The sequence below is a fragment of the Caretta caretta genome, chromosome 27 (assembly GCF_965140235.1).
Source record: "Caretta caretta isolate rCarCar2 chromosome 27, rCarCar1.hap1, whole genome shotgun sequence".
Taxonomy (NCBI): domain Eukaryota; kingdom Metazoa; phylum Chordata; order Testudines; family Cheloniidae; genus Caretta; species Caretta caretta.
The window spans coordinates 8780554-8801341 of record NC_134232.1 but is presented as its reverse complement, the minus strand read 5'-3'; the positions used below and the strand labels follow the sequence as shown (position 1 = coordinate 8801341).

The 20788-nt window shown below is 58.7% G+C and overlaps 1 protein-coding gene across 3 annotated transcripts in view; it reads right to left on the bottom strand.

Annotated features, from left to right (window-relative positions):
- The window catches only part of LOC125626778 (peptide YY-like), a 34714-nt gene extending 17077 nt beyond the window's left edge, over positions 1-17637 (bottom strand). The window contains exon 1 of one of the 3 annotated variants that reach the window (XM_048830198.2): positions 17543-17637. Coding sequence is in view for 2 of the 3 variants with exons in the window: in XM_048830193.2 (XP_048686150.1) it covers positions 8070-8258 (189 nt within the window). In the remaining variant the exon portion in view is untranslated. Of the gene's footprint in view, positions 1-7273; positions 8028-8069; positions 8480-17542 lie in introns of those variants that run through there. The other 2 variants (XM_048830193.2, XM_048830196.2) reach the window with 2 other exon arrangements.
- Between the last annotated feature and the right edge of the window lie 3151 nt (positions 17638-20788).

Below are 20788 nucleotides of genomic sequence, written 5' to 3'. Positions count from 1 at the left end.
TTGGCCCAAGCCCATGAGAGAGGCAGCTGCCGGCTCAGCCATAGGAGCCCTGTTCTCCTGACTGCCTCAGGCAGCTGGCCTGGCCCCAAGCTGTCTGGGGAACCCAGCTCCGGGTGGTGTTGATGCTGGATCCCCACTGCCCCAGGCCTCAAAGACCAGCTTTGATCAGAGCGGCCACTCCCGGCTCCGCGGAGCCTCCCTGATCTCCAGCCAGTACCTGCCCTTCCCCTGCCCACAGCCCAGGGAAGGCTGGTGCCCTGCCAGCTGCAATCAGAGCTTATTACCCACCCTGAGCCGCTCCCCTCCTCCCCTCGGCCTCGCCAGATGCCCTAGTCACAGGCGCGGCATCGAACCCCCGTGGGTAACGCCTCCCGGGCTGCCGGCCAGCCGGAGCTAGAAGTCAAGAGGAGATGGCATGCTCCCGTGGCAAAGGAAAGGGAACGTGGAGAGGAGATAGTCGCCCAGACACCGGCTCTCACTGCCACCATGGTTAGGCCGTAGCCACAGGCCGGCTCGCCTTGGTACGGCTGAGGTTTAGTGTTAGGGGGTGGGCCGGGCTGGAAACCTGGATCCCACGCCTAGAATCTGGGATCCTTTATTGGATCACGGGCCCGCTTGGGTGGGACACTGAGGCAGGAGGGTCTCCTACAGCCCGGCCCCTTGGGGCTGGGGGTCTCTGGCAGCAGGATCTGGAGTCGGAGGCTTCGGCTTGAGGGGCCTCCTGGATGGGGCCTCTCAGATTAGAGGGTCCCCAGGCTCAGGGCTCTCAGAGTGGGGTTTCCCGGGATGAGGGGCCTTCTCCCCACCAGCCCAGACCGGTGGATAGGGCTGGTGGGGAGCAGGCCAGTTAGCTCCCAGCCCGAGAGAGGGATGGAGACAGACAGGGAGGAAGGAGAGAGGACGGCCCACGCAGGCAGGGCGACGGGGCCGGGGGGGGGAAGATACACAGGGAGCACTGGGGTGTCAGGACAATGCCTGAAGCTGCTCCGCGCCCCAGCCCTGCGCACACCCCCTGCCAGGGAACATGGAGGATGTTCCCGCCGTGGCCAACATGCCTCATTTCCTCTCTTTGTTCAGTGCGCTGCTGCAATTAGCCACACGCTTGAGCAGACGGCTCCCACCTCATTACCCAGCAAGCCCCCAGCCAGGGGAACTAGCCACAGGGGGGCCTGGTCCGCGGCTGGGGCTCCCGCAGTCATAAATAATCATCTGGCCACAACGATACAACAGGTTCGATCCAGCCCCCAAAGCCCTGCACTGAACCCCCAACGCCGTGATGTGATCGCCTGCCTGGGAGAAGCCCCGGTGACTTAGGCTGTTCTCCAGAGTCCCTCCGGGCTCTGTGTCCTTTGCTGGGAGGCAGAGAAAGGACTTCCAGTTCCCCCCGCAAGCTTCCGTCCCCCTCCCCTGCCTGGCGCCGGGGGACCCAGTTGGCACGCTGCAGCCGTCTGGAGCTGGAGCCTCTGCCTGGCTGCTGCCAGCTCTGGGAAGCGGACAGAATCCCCAGCTGGTTTCTCATGCGCTCTGGGGTCGGTTTGTTTTTTTGGAAGAGCCTCAAAAGCGGGAAGGACGTGCCGTCCCCAAAGCAGAGATGAGGAGAGCGGTGGGGACCATGGGGGACGTCCCGGCAGGCGGTGCTGAGAAGATAGGCAGCGAAAAAGGGCAGCGTGCATTCCAAGGACGTCCTGCTCTGTCCAGGGGTGAAAATGAACCCGGGGTCCAGAACCTCAGCTGGTACGGATCCACAGAGCTCCACTAAGTCAATTATTACTCATATGACAGAAGCACTGAGGCCAGGTGCTGGCCCCTGTCAAAGAAACAAGACAGAAGGGGAAGCAGAGGGAAAGCAACATGACCAAGGTCACCCAGCAGGTCAGTGGCAGAGCTGGGACTAGAACAAGCCCTGTGCACTAGACCATGACATTTCCCACAGCCAATGGTGCCACGCAACCTAGCTTAGGTGCAGACCTGGCCTCCAATTGCCGTGGGGGGCAGGGCAGGGCTGTTTTCCCAGTTGTACAGAAGGGGAACTGAGGTCCAGAGAGGGGAAGGGCCAGACTTCCAAAGGTGCCTAAAGATGCAGACCGGCACCTAGTGGAACTTTCCAAAGTCCCTAAGCAGGTCAGTTACCTCCATTCCATTGAGACCAATGGGAGTTAGCCTAACCTGCTTAGGTGCCTGGAAAATCCACTAGGTGCCTAAATACCTCGGAACCTCTGGCCCTGTGGGGCGTGTCCAAAATCACCCAGGAACCCTGCAGTGGAACTGAACCCAGGTGTCCGGCTAGCGCCCCACCACAGGACTATGCTCCTCTGCTGATTGACACTGGCTGGCTCAGCCCCATGCTCTGCCATTCGCAGGTCAAGAAGGGAACAGACCCACAGGGATCCCCCCGCCCATAGATCTGGCCCATAAGTCAAAATGAGCTTTAAACCCACTCCAAGGACAGTCTGTCCCTCCCTAGCAAGGCTGACCTGGCATCGGCAAGAGCAGCAGGGACTTTGGGCACTGGACAGACCCTCCCTTTTCTGGGGGTGCCACCCCACATCCTCTCTGCGGGGAACTTCATGGAAAAATTGGCTGGCAGGGCCAGCGCCTCATGCCACTGGACCCCCGCATTGGGTTGCGTTCTCTCTCGCTCAGCCAGAGGTGGGGGGTGGGTACCTTCTTCCACCCCATGCAGAGGCAGGGAAGGGAGCCCCAGCCCACGAGCAGGGCTCTCTCCATTTGAGGAAGGTCCGGCACTGGGTGCCACCTTGAATTTTTCCAGTCCATTTCCTAACCCAACAGTGCCACTCACTCGAGAGCGGCGGGGGGGGGGGAGGGGACGACAGGCCAGGGGTCTATCCTGACTCCCAGCCTCCCCCAGCTCTGCCAGGGCCTCTCTATCCTGATGATCAGTCCCCCATCCCCCCCCAGCTCTGCCAGGGCCCCTCTATCCCAACTCCCAGCCCCCTCACCCCCCTAGCTCTGCCAGGGCCCCTCTATCCTGATGATCAGTCCCGTCCCCCCCCAGCTCTGTCAGGGCCCCTCTATCCCGATGATCAGTCCCCTGTCCCCCCCCAGCTCTGCCAGGGCCCCTCTATCCCGATGATCAGTCCCCCGTCCCCCCCCAGCTCTGCCAGGGCCCCTCCCTCCGAACCTGCAGCCTCCTAACGATCCAGGAGCCAACCACAGCAGGCCTTGACACCCTTACACTGGAAATGAGCAGCTCTAACCAGAAACAAGGTAAGAAACAGCAACTGCTGCTACCTGCCATCCGGGAGTCCTAGGTCCTCTCTGCCATTTGGGACTCTATTACTAACCCCAGTCATTGCACCTGGGGCCCAGCAATCAGCTGGGGCCCACCTGGAGCCGAGCCCGCGCTGAGTACACCTGAGCGGGGGAACTATTGATGAAGGCTCCCCTGGCCCACCAGAGCCCCCGCTTTTCATCTCGGAGCCCCCAGGGACCTTTCAGAGGCACTCCGAGAAGGGAGGGGGCTGGGGCAAAGTTATTTACGCAATCACACCAAATCAATGCTCTTTTCTCCTTTTTTGAAAAAGAAAAGGAGTACTTGTGGCACCTTAGAGACTAACCAATTTATTTGAGCATGAGCTTTCGTGAGCTACAGCTCACTTCATCAGATGTGATGAAGTGAGCTGTAGCTCACGAAAGCTCATGCTCAAATAAATTGGTTAGTCTCTAAGGTGCCACAAGTACTCCTTTTCTTTTTGCGAATACAGACTAACACGGCTGTTCCTCTGAAACCTCTCCTTTTTTGTTAAGTCATTAAGTACTAATTTGAGCCAGAAGCTCAATCAATGGGAAGAAGAAAACGGGCACCACAGGAGGAGGGAAGGCCTGGGAGGGGAGCGTGATTCCGAGCGGCCGGAGGAAGCAGGAGCCGTGATGCCATACAGGCAGGACTGGGGTAGATTCAGGCTGCAATACTTAAGCCAGATCTACACTTAAGAATTCAACCGACCTAGCCACGTCGCTCAGGGCTGTGAAAAAATTCCCGCCCTGAGTGCTAGGGTTAGATGCAGCCAGGTTGGTGGAATAATTCTTCCGTAAACCAGCTACTGCCTCTCGGAGAGGTGAGTTAATTGCACGGAGGTTGTGAAGGCCAAGACCATAACAGGGTTCAAAAAAGAACTAGATAAGTTCCTGGAGGATCAGTCCATCAATGGCTATTAGCCAGAATGGGAGGGAGGGTGTCCCTAGCCTCTGTTTGCCAGAAGCGGGGAATGGGCAGCAGGGGATGGATCACTTGATGATTCTCTGGTCTGTTCATTCCCTCCAGGGCACCTGGCATTGGCCGCTGTTGGAAGACAGGACACTGGGCTAGATGGACCTTTGGTCTGACCCAGTAGGGCCGTTCTTATGATGGAAAAACCTTCCATCGATGTAGGAAGCATGTAGCTAGGCCCTTAGCTCTTCCATTGGGCTTTTCAGCCATAGATCTCAACGCTCTTTAGAAAGGAAGCTCAGTACCCCCGACCCCATTTGACAGATGGGGAAACTGAGGCACCAAACGAGTGGGCATTACTTGCCCAAGGTCACACATACAGCTGGTCGGGGGTGGGGGAAGTCGACCAAAAAGTTTTTTTGGGGGGGAGGAGGGGAGGCGGGGCAGTGCAGGGGTGTGCCCTGCAAATGGCAACACAGTTCCATGGACGCCCCTACTTCCCCCTTCCCCCCGCTCTTCCCCACACTGCGACTGCTGTCCCACTCTGGGCAAGCCCCCTGCTCCTGTATCTCTGCTCACTCCCCGTCACACACTCACAGAGCTCTACCAACACATCTAAGCCCTGACACACACACACACACACACTCCACCCCACCCCCAAGCACTGAGGTCCCAGGCCGAGCCTGCCTGGAAAGCCACCAGCAATGCCAAACCGCGGAGTGGCAGGACGGGACTGTCAAAACTAACCTGGCCCCCCAGAATTCAAAGCAACCAAGTTCTCTGGAAGGGACAGGCTGGTGCACTGCCCATGTGTTGCTTGCAATGGCTACCTATTAGAAAAAAAAACCCACTAAAGCCTGAAATCCAACCCCACAGCATCCGAGCCCCTCACAATCTTCAATGCATTTAGCCTCAGAACCCCCAGAGGACATGAGACCGAGGGGAAACTGAGGCACAGAAAGGCTAAGAAACTTGCCTCTAGTCACACGGGCCTCTCAAGCTGTAGGCAAGTGCCCTAACCATCAGGCATCACCGCCAGCGCGGGTTCAGTGGGAGCCATAAGATGGAGAGTGAACTACGCTGTGAGCCCAGCAATTTACATCCCAAGCAGGCAGAGCGGCTCAGTGTGTGACAGAGACATAAGTCCATTTCCTGGCGCATTTCCCCTTGCACACACACACACCCCCCACATCGGAAGGGCTAATGCACCTTGAGAGACCAATAAAAAGGTTTGTGTCCTATGAAGTGGCATCTGTTTAAACTGAATTTGGGCTGCAGTGTACACAGCGGCAGCAGGGGGGGTCTGGCTAATTCACTCCCTTATCTTGTTTAAACAAGTGCCTAGCCCCAAATTGATCGGTTAAGGAGGTTCCGGGACAAGGGTATTTTTTACACAGATTAAACTGATTGCTATTGATGTCCGTTAGCCAAAGAGAACACTCGCGCTTTCTTCCCTGGGTGTTTTATCTTATTGCCACATCAGAGTCGGGGTGGGGGGGTCACACTCCCAGGCAGGTGGAGCTGAATGTTAAAGGGTTCAACACACCGTAATCGAGGACCCTAGTTTCCGAAGAACTCGGCTCCTAATGAAGCCCGTCCATCAGGACCGGCCGCTCAGCACATTGGGGACCATGCAGAGTTGCTCAAAAAACATCCATTGGTTACTGCAAAGCTTTGGGAAAGTTGCCCTTTCTTTCCACTTGAAATTTCCTGAGGACATTATTCAGTTTGGCCCCGAAAAAGCGGCCACTGGGGGAGGGTGACTCCGTTTAACGGCCAGGACAGAGTGAATGAAACAGGGAGCAGTCACAGCCCTGAGAAGTCTTTGGAACATCAAGGAGGAAGGTCAGAGCTGCAACCCCAAACACCCAAAGTCTACTGGCCCAGAAAGACACTCAAACCAGCTTGGCCTCCTGAGGATGCCAGATGCCTTCTCCATCACACACTCCCTAATCACTGGCTTCCCAAGTGAATCTGGTTTCCATTGGGGTGTAAGCTACAAAAGAGTCAATGGATCCACCCTCATTTACACCTGCGGTCCGATTCCCTGTTCTCATAATGGGAACTGGTCAGAAAATAGATTTTCCATCCTGGGAAACATCTGAAGATTGGGGAGGGGAGGGAGTGGAATTCGCCCGGCATTGGGCCCAAAAGCCAAAATTTCCACACTTTCCATTAAATGAAATTCCAAACAAAAGTAATCCCTGTTTCCGGGCAATTGAAATGTTTCGTTTGGATTTCGACTCCTATGGGCGCCCGCATGGCGAATACGTTTCACAATGAAAAAGGCAAACTTTTTTCATTCCACAAGCATTTTGACATTTTCTAAACTTTCATCCCCAATTTGGCTCCCCGTGAACTTACATCAGAATCAACGCGACTTTGAGAAGCAAAACAAATGACCCAGTTTAATCGAACGAGCGTTTTCCAGGGCCAAACTACGGAGAGGAACATTTTCCGACCAACCTTGGGCCTGGCTTTGGAGATCCGCTTGGGGCACTGTCCCAACAGACTTCCGGGGGAGCCGTCAGACCCTGAAGCAAACCCCTGGGGAATCTCCAATCCATACACAGAGGGTGAATCCTGCAGTACCAGTGACTTCCATAGAAGTTTGGCTGGAATAAGAACTGAGCAAGGACCTTTGAGACTGGCTCAAAGAATCCGCAGCTGGGAAAGACCAGCAAGGGCACTTGTCTCCTACAGGGCAGGTCCCTGCAGCATCTTCTCCTGTGCCAGTGATGGCAGGGTCCCACCATCCCCTCTGCACCAGTGTGAAACCTCCAGGGATGCCAGGAATCAGGGCCTGCAGCTAAGCCTGGGGCTGGCTGATTGCTCCTGTGCCTGCCTGGTTCCCAGCCTTGCTCCAGTCCAGCCGAGCCCGACTCCTGGCCTCTGACCACCACTGCTCCAACCGCTAGGCCTGACCACCCATGCCCTGGTCCGGTCCCGGTCCCCCTGGTCCCGGTCCCCCTGGTTCAGATCGCCAGCCTGCTCAAAGGCAGTGAGGTGGGCATCCACATCCCCCTTGCCCCCAACCAGGGGCAGCAATTTAGTCTCGAGGTTCCCTGCGGAACTGGCCCCCCGGGGTCTATCCCCACTCACCCCGGGGAGGTCCCCTAGGCCTCTCCGCTCCACCATCGCCAGTTCATGCTGCTGCTGCTTCTGCAGCTCTTTCTCGGGCTCTCGCTGTCTCTCACAGTCCTCTTGCTCTCTCGGACTCAGCTCCAATCCCGTCCGTCTCCGATCCCACGATCGGGTGCCCCACCGGGAAGACCCCCGTCTGGTCGGGGACAGGAGTCTTGGCGATGCCTGGCTCCCACTCCAGCTGCTCCCAGATCCTGTGATAGCCCCATTTGGGGTCAGGAATCTGTTCCTTCAAGCGGTCATCCTCCTCCAGCTGCACGATTAACTGTGCTTTGGTGAACTTTCCAATGCACAACCCTCTCTTTTTGCACAGGGTTACAATGTCCTTCTTAAAGAGATGGTGACAGGCCATCACTCCGCTGTCCCCATGTTGTTGTGGACTCACAGGCCTGTGTGTTCTCAGCTCCCCACGGTTTCCAGGGAGAACCCCTAGTGTGCCAGCCCTTCTCGAGGTCACCACCTCTTTGCCAGGGTCGAGCTGCAGACTCCTCCACCCCTGGGACCGCTCACTGCAATCCCCCGGGGGATCCTGTTACTGCAAAAGTCCTTCTCTCTCCCAGGGTCAAGCTACAGGCTCCTCCGCCCCTGAGACTGCTCACTGCAGTCCCCAGGGGGCCCCCATTACTGCACAGTCCTTCTCACTGGTCACACACTCCCAGGGGTTAACCGCCCCCCGAAACCGCTCCTCTCTGAGCCTTCAGCACACCTGGTCCCTGTCAATCCCCCTTCATTTTACTGCTCCCCAGTCACTTACTGCAGGAAGCGCCATCCACGGGGTGCAGTACATCCCACCGCTACCACCAGTTGTCACGGAGTCCCCGGGCGATGCTCTGGAACTGCTCCCCATGAAGCCAGTCAGGACTCTGGGGAAGTCTCCTTTCTTCAGGACACACAGCTCACACAACTTCCACCTTCCTGGGTCTGACCTCGGAGCATTCAGCATCCTCTGCCCCTCCGTGCGCTTCCCACAGCGAGTCCGCCCAGGCGGGGTCCTGGGGAAGCCAGAGGGTCCTGCCCCCCAACTTCGCAGTCAGATGTGACTCTCAGCCAGCCAGTAAAACAGAAGGTTTATTAGATGACAGGAACATGGTCTAAAACAGAGCTTGTAGGTAGAGAGAACAGGACCCCTCAGCTGGGTCCATTTTGGGGGGCAGTGAGCCAGACAACCACGTCTGCACTTCACTCCTCGTCCCCAGCCAGCCCCAAACTGACTCCCCCTCCAGCCCCCCTCGTCTGGGCTTTGTCTGTGAACAGCCCTGTGTGCTGGGACAAGGGGAATGAGATCCCAAGCTGCGTGTCTGGGAAAGGAGAACGTGTCTCCTGCTCTTCTTTGTCTGTGGAGCAGACAGAAGGGGCCTTGCAGCCTGTGATGGTTGAGAATAGTGCAGTTGTCTCAGAGTTGGCTCTGCATTCAACTAAAGCCCAGGAAGGGAATGGTCCTCAGTTTGTGTCTGCTCGGAGAATGGCCCTGTAACTAGGTCACATCCAGTTAGTGTCCTAGCAAAATCCCAGAGACCAGACAATTCTGGTGCTTGTATTTGCCTGTTGCTAGTGTGTTGTTGGAAAGGGTGGAGCAACTCTGTCTAATCAGGGTGAGATCCTAGCTGGGGCACAAGGAGAGCATGAAGGTGATGTGATTGTGTTACCTACTGAGGGTGTGGAAACCTGTACGAAGAAGGAAAAGATTCCTGAACTTGTGTGTGGCAAAGGGAAGGAGAATGCTTCTGACCTTTTATCTAGGAAGTCTGTAAGTTTGCCTGAAAGGGGATTGTGTAGGAATCCACCGGATGGGCCAGAGGTAATTCTGGATGTAAGGGAGACCCAGAAAGAGTCTGTTGTTGCTCAGGAAAGTGTTTCTCTAGAGCAAGCCCTAGGTAAAGAGGGTAAGGGCAGAATTTCTGTGAAGGGTGAATTGTTGCATAGAAAAGCCCCTAGGGAAAGGAATCCTCATGGAGTCTTTGCAAGCAGTTTACTGCAACTGAAGGGTGTGAAAGTGATTTAATCAAGACAGTTTCAGTTCCTAACAGCCAGAAATTTTCTGTTGTGAATGGATCCACTGACTGTCCTGTCGAAGGATCCAGTGTGGATAGCTTTGAGAAGGTCTCAGATGGAGTGAGAGCTGTTAAGAAAGTTAAACAGTCCCGCTTCGTCACAGAGGGTCCTCAGGGTTAGGCTGGGAGCAAAACCCAGACCAGGAAGAGGATGCTCATGGATCTGGGCGTGGGGGGAGGTGGGGACTGGGTTGATGAAATCAATAACCCACCCCACCCCCCCCCCGGCAATATTCCTCTGGGTCCACATCTGCCTGGCCTGGGCGGAGGCAGGGCACAGATAGGGAAATCCATATGGAGCAAGGGCACCAGGGACGTCCAATCCAGCCTATTGAGCGAGAGTCCGCCATGCTGCCAAAGCATCGGTTGAGGGCACTGGGTACCGGTGGCAGCTGGGCAGGCTGCCACCCTCTTCCCAGCTCCCCCAGTGAAGCCAGTTCATGGCTGCATCCCCAGCCGTGGGCCCCAGCCAAGCAACAGCGGCCAGTTTGGTTTGCAAGGTGAGCACCAACCTCTCCTGCCCATTGGGAAGATCGGTGGCAAGAGACAGGGCTTGCTGGCTCAGCCAGTGGGGCGGGGCCCCCCCCGGCACACCACCGAGCGTCAGGAGCTGTGACCTTCCCGACCCCACTGAGGGCAGGGGCTGCACCGAGGAGCTGGGACGGAGGGAGCTCCTGGCCACCAGTGGGAGGCCGCGGTGGAAGAGAAAGTCTGTGAGCCAGAGGCCACAGCGCGAGCTGCTCCATCAAGGACCCCAGCCCTGGACCTAGGGCACTGTCCCCTCCCCGACTGCAGGAAGATGATGCTTCAGCAGGTGGCGTTCTTCCCTCTGAGTCAGCAGTGACCCAGTATCCCCTGCTGTCCTCTTATGACACCCTTCACTTCCTGTCCTAAGCGGGCCGCTGCCCAGCTGTTAACAAAGCCACTCTGCTCCACCCCAGCAGCAGCTGCATTCCAGCAGCGGGGGAGGCCATGAGGCACTCCAGGACGCACGGCACTCTTTAAGGGGAGTGCCGGGGGAGGGGGGCTCAGCCTTGTAAGGGCTTCCCCCGGGATCCAGAACCCATGAAATGAAGCTATTAGCCGCCTTTTGTTAACAGCCAGTCCATTAGCCTTTATGGCCTCATTAAGCAGCTGCCCCAGAACAGCAGGTTCATGTCACATAGGAAGCTCCATGTGTCATCAAATCATTGTCCCCAGTGACACCAGCCTGGCCTCCTACCCCACTCCCTATGCTCATAGCACCCATGTGTCTCTCCGAGCCTCAGGCCCTCCTTGATAAGGGGCTTCTCTCTAGGCCCCCTAATGCCACTCCGGGCATGGAAGCACCAGCCCCGCCTGCCCACGGTTTGTGTCGTGCTGATAATTGCTGAGGGGACCATCAGGAACGCTAATTAGAGAGAGATGCAAAGGCAGCCGGAAGAGGATTGCTTTCTCCCACACAGCACGCCCCCCCCGCCCCCCCCCGCCACTCACACACTTCTCCCCTTTCACGAGGGAAGCATGGGAAAGCGGCTCAGGGATAAAAATTAGCTTTGCAATTAGCCCCTTTTGTTCATGGCATGTAATGAGCCTAGGGTGACCAGATGTCCCAATTTTATAGGGACAGTGCCGATTTTGGGGTCTTTTTCTTAGATAGGCTCCTATTACCCTCCATGCCCTGTCCCGATTTTTCACACTTGCTGTCTGGTCACCCTAAATGAGCTGCAGTGACTGCAGCTTGGGGAGACCCCCCTAGCCTGCCCCACCCCAACAGTGCCCCCTGTTGGGAGAGGCTGGAGTGGCCCGGGGCCCCCCTACAACCAGCATTCCTACCCCACCCCTACAGCACCCCCTGCTGGGAATAGATCAGCAAACCACCACTTCCCTGGCTAACATGAGAAGACAACGAAACTATCCGGCTCCCCCCGCGAGGTGCTTCCTGACGCTGCGTGATCTTTACCAGCGTCTCCATCAAAGCAGGCGCTTTCCTCCCCCAGATCAGACTCCACCGGGGCTTTCTGTGCCGGAGAGAGACGGGAGCTCCAGCAGGCTTGGCCCTGTCTCAGCCTGACCTCCTTAATCCGAATTGATGGCAACCGTTCAGCCACTCACTCCGTTCCCCCCCCCCCCCGCACCTGCTGGCTTCGCACACCCACTGAGTACTGCCAGCCCCCGGGGAGCCGCTCCACCTTCGCCCCGTGACTCAGGACGGCCTCCCCGGGGTGGGCTTCGCTTCCAGGGCCCCGGGCTGGCTGGGAGGGGGCCCCAGCTGCCAAGCGTGTGTCTAACCCCCAGCGGCTCGGGGGACGGAGAGGGGAGCCTGAATGCAGAGGGAGAGGAGCCAGGTGGGAGCCACTGGAGAGCGCAGAGGGGCTAGAGCAGGATCAGACCTGGAGTCCCTTCCCTCCCAAGCTGGGATGTGGGTTCTGGGGGGCAAGAGACGGCCCTTGGGCACTGCAAGGTTTTTCCATGTAATTAGCAATCAGTAAACAATCAGCCCCCTCTGCCGGCGGCACTTGGGTGCAGGGGAGCCCCCTGAACTCCATCTCACCCCTCATGTGGCTCCTACAAGCACCCACCAGCCAGGGCAGCTTGTCCCCGCTTTGCTTGACTCCCAGGGGCCCCCGGGGGTGCCTCACCCCCCCTCCAACACCAACCTGCCCAGCGTGGCAAACACACGGGCTGTAACATTCACACAGAGCCTGGGGCCGAGCTGGGATTGAACCCACGTCTCCGGCGCCTGGGCCACGCTCCCTCCCAGATCTCAGCATGATACTAGAGACAGGCCCACACCAGCGCCCCAGGTCCGTGCAGCCCTGAGCTGGGATCTGGGCCTTCCTCCACCTTTGTGGTGTGTGGCCCTCCTGGGGCTCTGGTGAGATTTCCCATCCCGGCCCCGGACGCTTGTGTCCCCCCCGCACCTCCAGAGCCACCAGCACATTTCCAGAAGGAGGTAATTTCACAGAGGGACAGGCTCGCTGGTTAACAAGCCCCTGATGGGATTAACCGAGGGTGACTCAGGCTCTGAAGGAGGCGAACGAGACGGGGAACGGGTAAATCAAGCAGCCGCTGGCCCCGCCGGGCTGGGCGCCTGGAAGCAGATCCAAACCCACGCGGGGTTAACAAAGATGGAGTGTCACCACCTGGGTACCTCGCCCTGAGCATCCCCAGGCCCTCAGCTCCTTCTGGGGCCCCAATCCATGCTGTCAAAGCCAATGGGCCAGATCCTGAGAGGCGCCGGGTGCCCGTAGCTCCCACTGAACTCCATGGCAATGTGGATGGTGTCAAAACCAACCAGATGGGGCCATTAAAATCTAACCCAGAGGGAGCTCTGGAAGGCCTGGCACCCCGGGGGTGGGGGTGGGGGCAGCTGCAGGAACCCCCTGCGGCAGGTGAGCTGTCACAATGCCGGGTGAGTACAGGGGTCGAGGGGGGACACGGCTTTGCCACCTGCTTGGGCCTGGCCAGCGCCCACAGAGGGTCCTAGCCCTAGACCGACCTGCCTGGAGGGCCCGCGGGACTCCAATCAGCACCTGGGGAACAAGTTGGGGATGGGGAGACAGAAAGATGATGAGGGCCCCATAGCCAGGTGCCCAAATCAAACCACACTCAGACCTCATCTGGGTGACACCCGGCCCCCGGCCCCTCTCCCTGGCTGTCAGACTCGGCCCCGAGACAGCAGCGTGGCCGGGCAGAGGGACACGGGGTTCGTTCACAGCTCGGCCTTTCTCCCGACGGGAGGAAAGCGCCGGCTTAGACAGATCGGTGGCGAGGGCACAGGCCGGCCCCCAGCGACGGGAAAGCGAACGTCCTGCCGCTTGGCTAAGCTAACATTGATTTTTCAATCCCCTCCAGGCCGCGTCTTTCCTGAGAGCCCCGGCAGTGTAAATAGCACGGCCCGTGGCCCTGCCCCGGCCTGTGTTGACACAGAGACGGGCCTAATCCTCTCGAATGACTTACAAACGTCAGACAAGCCATCTCAATGCACGCCGGGCGACAGGCGAGGCTGGCTAACCAGAGGCAGTGCACTCAGCCCCCCCGCCCCCCAGCTCACGCGCACGGCTCCGGAGCCAACGCTGTTGACACGAGCTGGTGCTTCGGTGACGGGACCGAGCTGGCTTCCGCGCCATTTACCAGAGAGGCTGTAAAAAGCAATTTTCCAAAGGTCGCGGAGTGGGATGGAAAAGCTTCTCTGGATGGGGCCCAAAGAGGTCACAGAGGACGGGGTGGAGGTGCTATCCCAGAGCTGGGTATAACGGGGTTCACTGGCCTCTCTCCCCTATTGCTCAGGGATGGAGTAGCCTGCCCCGGGGAAGTCCCTTCCTGACCCCTGCCGGTGAGTGGCTGGCTCATGCCCTGAAGCAGGGGGATTGATAGCTCTGCTGAGCACGAAGCTGAATGTCAAGTTGACCACGTCCTCAGAACTACGCACCCCGCTCTCCTGGTCTCGCCAGGTCATCGCCCTGAGCGGGGCCATGGTTTGCAGCACCTGATCCCCGGCCCTGTCTGCAATCTAGGCCCTGCCCGCAGCCTGCGCTCCGCATCACCTGCGGCTGGGGCACTCGACACAGGCTTCTGCTTTCCAGCCTGGGGCCGTGCTGCACTTCACCCTGATTGGAAATCACTTCAAACAGCACAAGAAGAATACAAGCCAGCTCGTTCCTATCCCCTCACACACACACCCTCCCTGTCACCCACACCTATGCCCCTTCTTCCCTTCTCTCTGGCCCCACACGGGCTGCTATCTTCCTTCTTCCAGCTCGCCACAGCACCCAGGGAGAGTCAGACCTGGGGCCGTGGCTAACTGTGCCACCCTGCCCTGGGGTTTGCTGGTGGAGGGTGCTGGGTCCTTTCCTCTTTACACAGCAATAAGAAGTAGCCACATGGGCACAGCAGGGGCCTGCTCTGGCCACTTCTAAAACAGAACCCAGTGAACACCACTTAGACCCACAACCTACGTAAAGGGCTACCACCCGGCTCCTGTACGAGACGGAGGGGATCACCAATAATCCCATAGTAACAGAGACGGAAGGGGATGCCCTGAATCAGTTGGCGATGCTCTGGCTACACCCCCATGTCCCACCATCGTCTGTCACCCACTTTGGGTGTGACACTGGCCCTCTGCAGCCCCCTGGTTGAGAGGGGGGTTTTGGTTAAGTTCCTTGCAGAGAGGAGGGCCAGGCAGAAAGCTCTGGCCCGGACCAGGAAGGTTGGGGCCGTTCTGAATCCAAGGTTGGGCTCAGGTCCCATCTCTAATCCCAGCCCCACGGCCAGCCGCTGTGAAGCAAGTTTACAAGGTTGAGCTCCGTCTCCACTGCTTTCCGGAGGTGGGCTATGAACTTGCCCAGCAGCTGCTCTCCAAGCCAAGGCCCTGTTGCCACCGAGGGCCGTTTCTCTTTGCTGCAGCCACAGATGTCTTCACAGCTGCACAGAGCTTCAGGCTAGAAGGGACTGTTAGATCATCCAGCACAGTTCAGGCCACTGCAGGTCACCCAGTCACTCCTGCTCTGCCACTAGCCTGCTGTGCAACCCCAGGCGAGTCACTTCCCCTTGGGGTGCCTCAGTTTCCCCATCTGTACAATGCAGATAAGAGGCATGGGGGGGGTCACTGCATGGTTTGCAAAGTGCATGGAGATTCTTGGGAAGGAGGTGCTCGAGTGGGAGAGCTGCCAGTTGTATAGGACGGCTGGGATTGGGGGAGGAAGTAACCACCCTGCTAACCGAGTCCCAGCACTGTGCTCCCAGGAGCGAAGGGGCCAGGAAGGGAGCCTTGCCCAGCAGTGGACCAGATGTGTCTATCTGTTGGTACTGAAGCCAGAGGGTGGCTTGTGCCACCCCTAGACTAGGGCTGCCCTATCTTGTGCTCCTGTTCCACCAACCTTGCAGGCAAGGGGCACTCTGGGCCACTCGGCTGCTCCCAGCCAGCCCTTCACGCTGCCCCGGGGAGACCTAAGTGGAGCCGCTGTGCAAACAAGGACCCACGGAGCTTTATGGCCTGATGCTTCCGAGAGCGCTGGGTTAAAACCCTTCTCCCCAGCCCCGGTTCCCTTATCAGCGCCACAGGGTGACAGGCAGCCACTTAGCGGCTGTGAGCCATCCTTGTGTTTGTTCCCCCGCTGTAATGGCCTCTCGTGCATTGCAGCTTCCTTTGGGAGGGGGGAGCCCGGCCGGGGAGGGGGCCCAGGGAGCCACGGGACGGAGAGTCTTTGGAGCCAAGCGCACCGGGGCTGGGGCGGGGAAGGAAGCAAGCTAAATGCAGGCCTGGTTCTTGTGTCATGTCTCCTCAGCTAAGTAGGGGGCACAGAGCCAGCCCTGGGAGGGGAGACCTTTTGAGTGCCCGCCAGAGTTGGCTGGCCATGGTGTTAGCCCCAGCAGGGATCGGGGGAAAGGGCTGATGGCAATACGGCCCTTTCTCCCCCAATCCCTCTGATCTTCTAGGGGCATCCTGGGTGGAAAATTACCCAGGATGCCAAGTGTGGGGTAGGTATCCCAGCCTCTTGCAATGTGCCCCATTCAGTGCAGCTGGGACCCATGGCTCAAACACGAGGCTGGTGATGCCAGAGTGAACATGCCCAACTGGCACGAGGGGCCTCAGCTGCTCCCCATCCATCCATGGCCTGCATGTGGACACGGCTACAGAGCGCTTAGAAAGGGGGTGGAGGAGTTGGTAGGTAACACTCTCCCTTCAGAGACCCCCTGAAACATGAGCTCCTGACCCCTGGAAGATCTCGGGGGGCTTCCCCCAGGAGCCAGGCTCCTCGCTCTGATATCATGGGCTAAGTCCAGTCTGGGTGGTTCATTTACTGGCCCCGACGCCCCTCGTGGTTTCAATTCATAATCACGCCTTGCTCTTACCTCACGGTTTCCATCCCTCACGCTCAGCGGGCTGTCCAAAGCAGGAATTGAACCCCGGTCTCCAGCCCTGCTCCACTGACTTGTAGTTAACACACTGAGCTGGGACCCAGGAGACATGTAGCCGCCTCTGCCCCAGATTCTTTGTCTGACCTTGGGCAAGTCCCTTCATCCCCCGATGCTTGAGTTCCCCACCAGACAAACAATAAGAAGGGCCGACCCCAGGTTCTGGTTTAGGGGCAGCCAGCACTGCGCCCTCTGCAAGGGAAGAGATCCCGTTCCTCCCCAGTTCAGGCCCCAAATCTCAGCTCTCCTGCCTGGGGAGGTTAAAGGGCACGCATCCGTGGGGCAGGCTGAAGCCAGCAGCAAGGGGGTGATGTGAGCCCACTGATCATGTTAATTACAGAGCAGCAGGGCCTACCAGGCCCCTCAGCTGTTCCTTACCATCAGCTGAGCTGCTGGTGGACAATTAACCTTCTCAGGACACCTCAGCCCTGCCCCCATATCTACCCTCGTTTCCTCCAGCCCTGATCCCATACCCCTTCCTCCCCTCCCCCAGCCCCCATTTACCACAGCATCTAATTAGCAGCAGAGGAATACCATCTGCGCTCCTGCTGCTCTCCACCGGGCTGTCCGCTGGGCCGGGAAGGGCCCCTTGTTCCCCTCAGACGCGTGCTGGTCTCCAGCAGCCGAGGCGAGCCTGTTGCTGGGGCAACGGGCCAGCAGCGCACCTGGCCCCGCGGCGGAGAGGGAAATTGGATTTGAAGTGGCTGCAGGTCGCAGCCCCGGGACTCGCCAGGCAGAGACCAAGAGCGTCCCACTCGTCCAGCTGCCTCCACCCACCAGTCCCCTTTAAATCGGAGCCAAGCCTTTTGGTTTGGGGGTTTAAAACCAGAATGCATGTGCTCATCGTCCTCCTGAACAGAAGGGGAAACTGAGGCTCACAGAGAAGCGGTGACTTTGCCCAGGGTCACTCAGCAGGCCAGCGGCAGGCAGATCTGTGGTCAGAACCCGGTGCTGAGGAGTCAGAGACGGGAACCTGACCTAGATGGCCCTGGGGATCTGAGCCACTCTGGCAAGTCCCATGTTCCTCCAGCCACGAGGATCAACAGTGCATCCATCCCTGCTCATTCATTCCTCAATGTCGGTAAGGAGCCATGAGATCCCCAGGTGGAAGGTATTGCAGAGACGCCCAGTCTCCTCACCCGAGCACCTGGCACCATGAGCCGTTCATTGTCGGCACTCACTGACCATCAGCGTGACGCGTGAGCCATGGAGGAGCTGCTCGTTGTGGGCCTGCCAGGGAAGAAATGAACCAATCTGTAAAAGTCAGGTTACTTACTGGCCTGGTGGAAGGCCGCTGGGCCAGGGACGGGTCCAGCGCCGAAGAGAACACGCTATAACATCAGTGGGCTGAGTGTGAATCAAAGGGCCCCCTCGGCGCCTGTCTATTTGCCCTGGCTGGGAAATTCAGTGGCACACGCTGATGACTCAGGACTGCTCATGACGAGACAGCTAAGCCCCCCCCTTAATTTCTGGGGAAGAGACGCTGATGCCTGAGACTGGTTATAAATAAAATTACAGCCCTGGCGAGACCGACGTGTTCATTCCCAGCGGCCCCCTTACTGCCAGAGCTGGGAGATTTGGGAATCAAGTGCGTTGCCAAGCCCTGTAGTTAGCCACAGAGCAGGGATGGCATGAGCCGAAGTAGACACACACGGACCCCAAGCCCCTGCCCCTGCGGCCTCAGCTCTCACCTGCATGGGCCACTTTTTGGGGAGAAGTTCCAGACTCTATGGCCCTGGCCGGCTTGGAAAACTAGGAGCCTTCATTGTCCATTGGTGGTAGCAGCGTCAGGGAGCCTAGAGCAGACATGGCTCTGGGTTGTCTGATCCTGCTCAGAGCTGGACTAGCTAACATAGTGGTAAAAAAGGCTGAGTCCCATCTATGTTGCAGAGCCTAGGGCGGCTACTGCTGGAGAATGACAGGGTCAAATATAATCATCACCATCCCTAGCTCTTCTGTAGTGCTTTCCACCTGTAGATCTCAAAGTGGTTTTACCGAGGAGGGCAGCATCATTATCCCCATTTCGCAGATGGGGAAACTGAGGCACAGAGAGGGGAAGTGAGTTGGCCAAGGCCACCCAGCAGGAACACAACCCAGGGCTCCTGATCCCAGCCCAGTGCTCTATCCGCTAGGCAATACTGCCTCCCATCCTGTTCCCAGATCCCCCTTGAGAGCAGGCACCTCCACTCTGCCTGCGGGGGGAGCGGGGTGGCGAAGGACACAGCAGGGGCTCTCTCCTCTCTCTGGCTGGAGTTCCACTGTTAACTCCTCGCTCCGGCTAAGAACCCGGCTGCCTCCTCCCCGTAAAGTCGGTCAACCAGCCGTAGCACCTTAATCCGTCGGGGCGTTCCAGACGTGGGCGCCCAGAACGCAAACCCAGCTCTCCCTGCATGGCAACGCACGGTGCCCCCATCAGGCGTTCCAGACGTGGGCACCCAGAACGCAAACCCAGCTCTCCCTGCATGGCAATGCACGGCGCCCCCATCAGGCGTTCCAGACGTGGGCACCCAGAACGCAAACCCAGCTCTCCCTGCATGGCAATGCACGGCGCCCCCATCAGGCGTTCCAGACGTGGGCGTCCAGAACGCAAACCCAGCTCTCCCTGCATGGCAATGCACGGCGCCCCCATCAGGGCATTCCAGACATGGGCGCCCAGAACACAAACCCAGCTCTCCCTGCATGGCAATGCACGGCGCCCCCATCAGGCGTTCCAGACGTGGGCGTCCAGAACTCAAACCCAGCTCTCCCTGCATGGCAACGCACAGCACCCACATCGGGGCGTTCCAGACGTGGGCGCCCAGAACGCAAACCCAGCTCTCCCTGCATGGCAATGCACGGCGCCCCCATCAGGGCATTCCAGACGTGGGCGCCCAGAACTCAAACCCAGCTCTCCCTGCATGGCAATGCACGGCGCCCCCATCAGGGCATTCCAGACGTGGGCGCCCAGAACTCAAACCCAGCTCTCCCTGCATGGCAACGCACAGCACCCACATCGGGGCGTTCCAGACGTGGGCGCCCAGAACGCAAACCCAGCTCTCCCTGCATGGCAATGCACGGCGCCCCCATCAGGGCATTCCAGACGTGGGCGCCCAGAACTCAAACCCAGCTCTCCCTGCATGGCAATGCACGGCGCCCCCATCAGGGCATTCCAGACGTGGGCGCCCAGAACTCAAACCCAGCTCTCCCTGCATGGCAACGCACAGCACCCACATCGGGGCGTTCCAGACGTGGGCGCCCAGAACGCAAACCCAGCTCTCCCTGCATGGCAATGCACGGTGCCCCCATCGTTCCAGACGTGGGCGCCCAGAAAGCAAACCCAGCTCTCCCTGCATGGCAACGCACGGTGCCCCCATCGGGGCGTTCCAGACGTGGGCGCCCAGAAAGCAAACCCAGCTCTCCCTGCATGGCAACGCACGGTGCCCCCATCGGGGCGTTCCAGACGTGGGCGCCCAGAAAGCAAACCCAGCTCTCCCTGCATGGCAACGCACGGCGCCCCCATCAGACGTTCCACACGTGGGCGCCCAGAACGCAAACCCAGCTCTCCCTGCATGGCAACGCACGGCGCCCCCATCAGGCGTTCCAGACGTGGGCGCCCAGAACGCAAACCCAGCTCTCCCTGCATGGCAATGCACGGCGCCCCCATCGGGGCGTTCCAGACGTGGGCGCCCAGAACGCAAACCCAGCTCTCCCTGCATGGCAATGCACGGCGCCCCCATCGGGGCGTTCCAGACGTGGGCGTCCAGAACGCAAACCCAGCTCTCCCTGCATGGCAATGCACAGCGCCCCCATCAGGCGTTCCAGACGTGGACGCCCAGAACGCAAACCCAGCTCTCCCTGCATGGCAACGCACGGCGCCCCCATCGGGGCATTCCAGACGTGGGCGTCCAGAACGCAAACCCAGCTCTCCCTGCATGGCAATGCACGGCGCCCCCGTGAGGCTACCAACCTATCCCTTAAATGATTTCTGTGTCCGCTGCCCGTGAATGGTTTGCCAGTGGCTTTTTATTGCTCCTTATCAAACAAACAGCTTGGGGGAAGGGCCAGGTCCCTTCTCCGTCTCTCTTGGTTTGTAGTCAATGGAGATTTACCCAGCTAAACTCATGGTATCAATTCAAGGAATGCCAGCGAACCCACTGCACAGGACATGTGGCGGGCTGCAAGAGACGTGGTAATGGTGCCCTCTAGTGCCAATATCCATGACCTGATGTCACCGAGCCTTATGATGTGCCACCCGTCTGCCGGGCATCACAGCTCCTGGCTGCCAGGTCAAGCAAGAGTCCGATCCCAGCTATGACCCAGCGGCAATCAGCCAAGGTGCATCCATTAAGGGGAAGCGCTGGTGTACACCCGGCCTGGGACGAGAGGTACACCTCCTTGCGGACGAGCATGCTGGCTGAACCAGCTAGCTCAAGAACAGAACCACAGTCCTGGTGTGTGGCAGATGGAGTCACACTCCCTGCTAACATGGGGATCAATCGAATGCCTGGAAGGCACTCAGCCCCTCGGAGGGGTGCTCAGCACC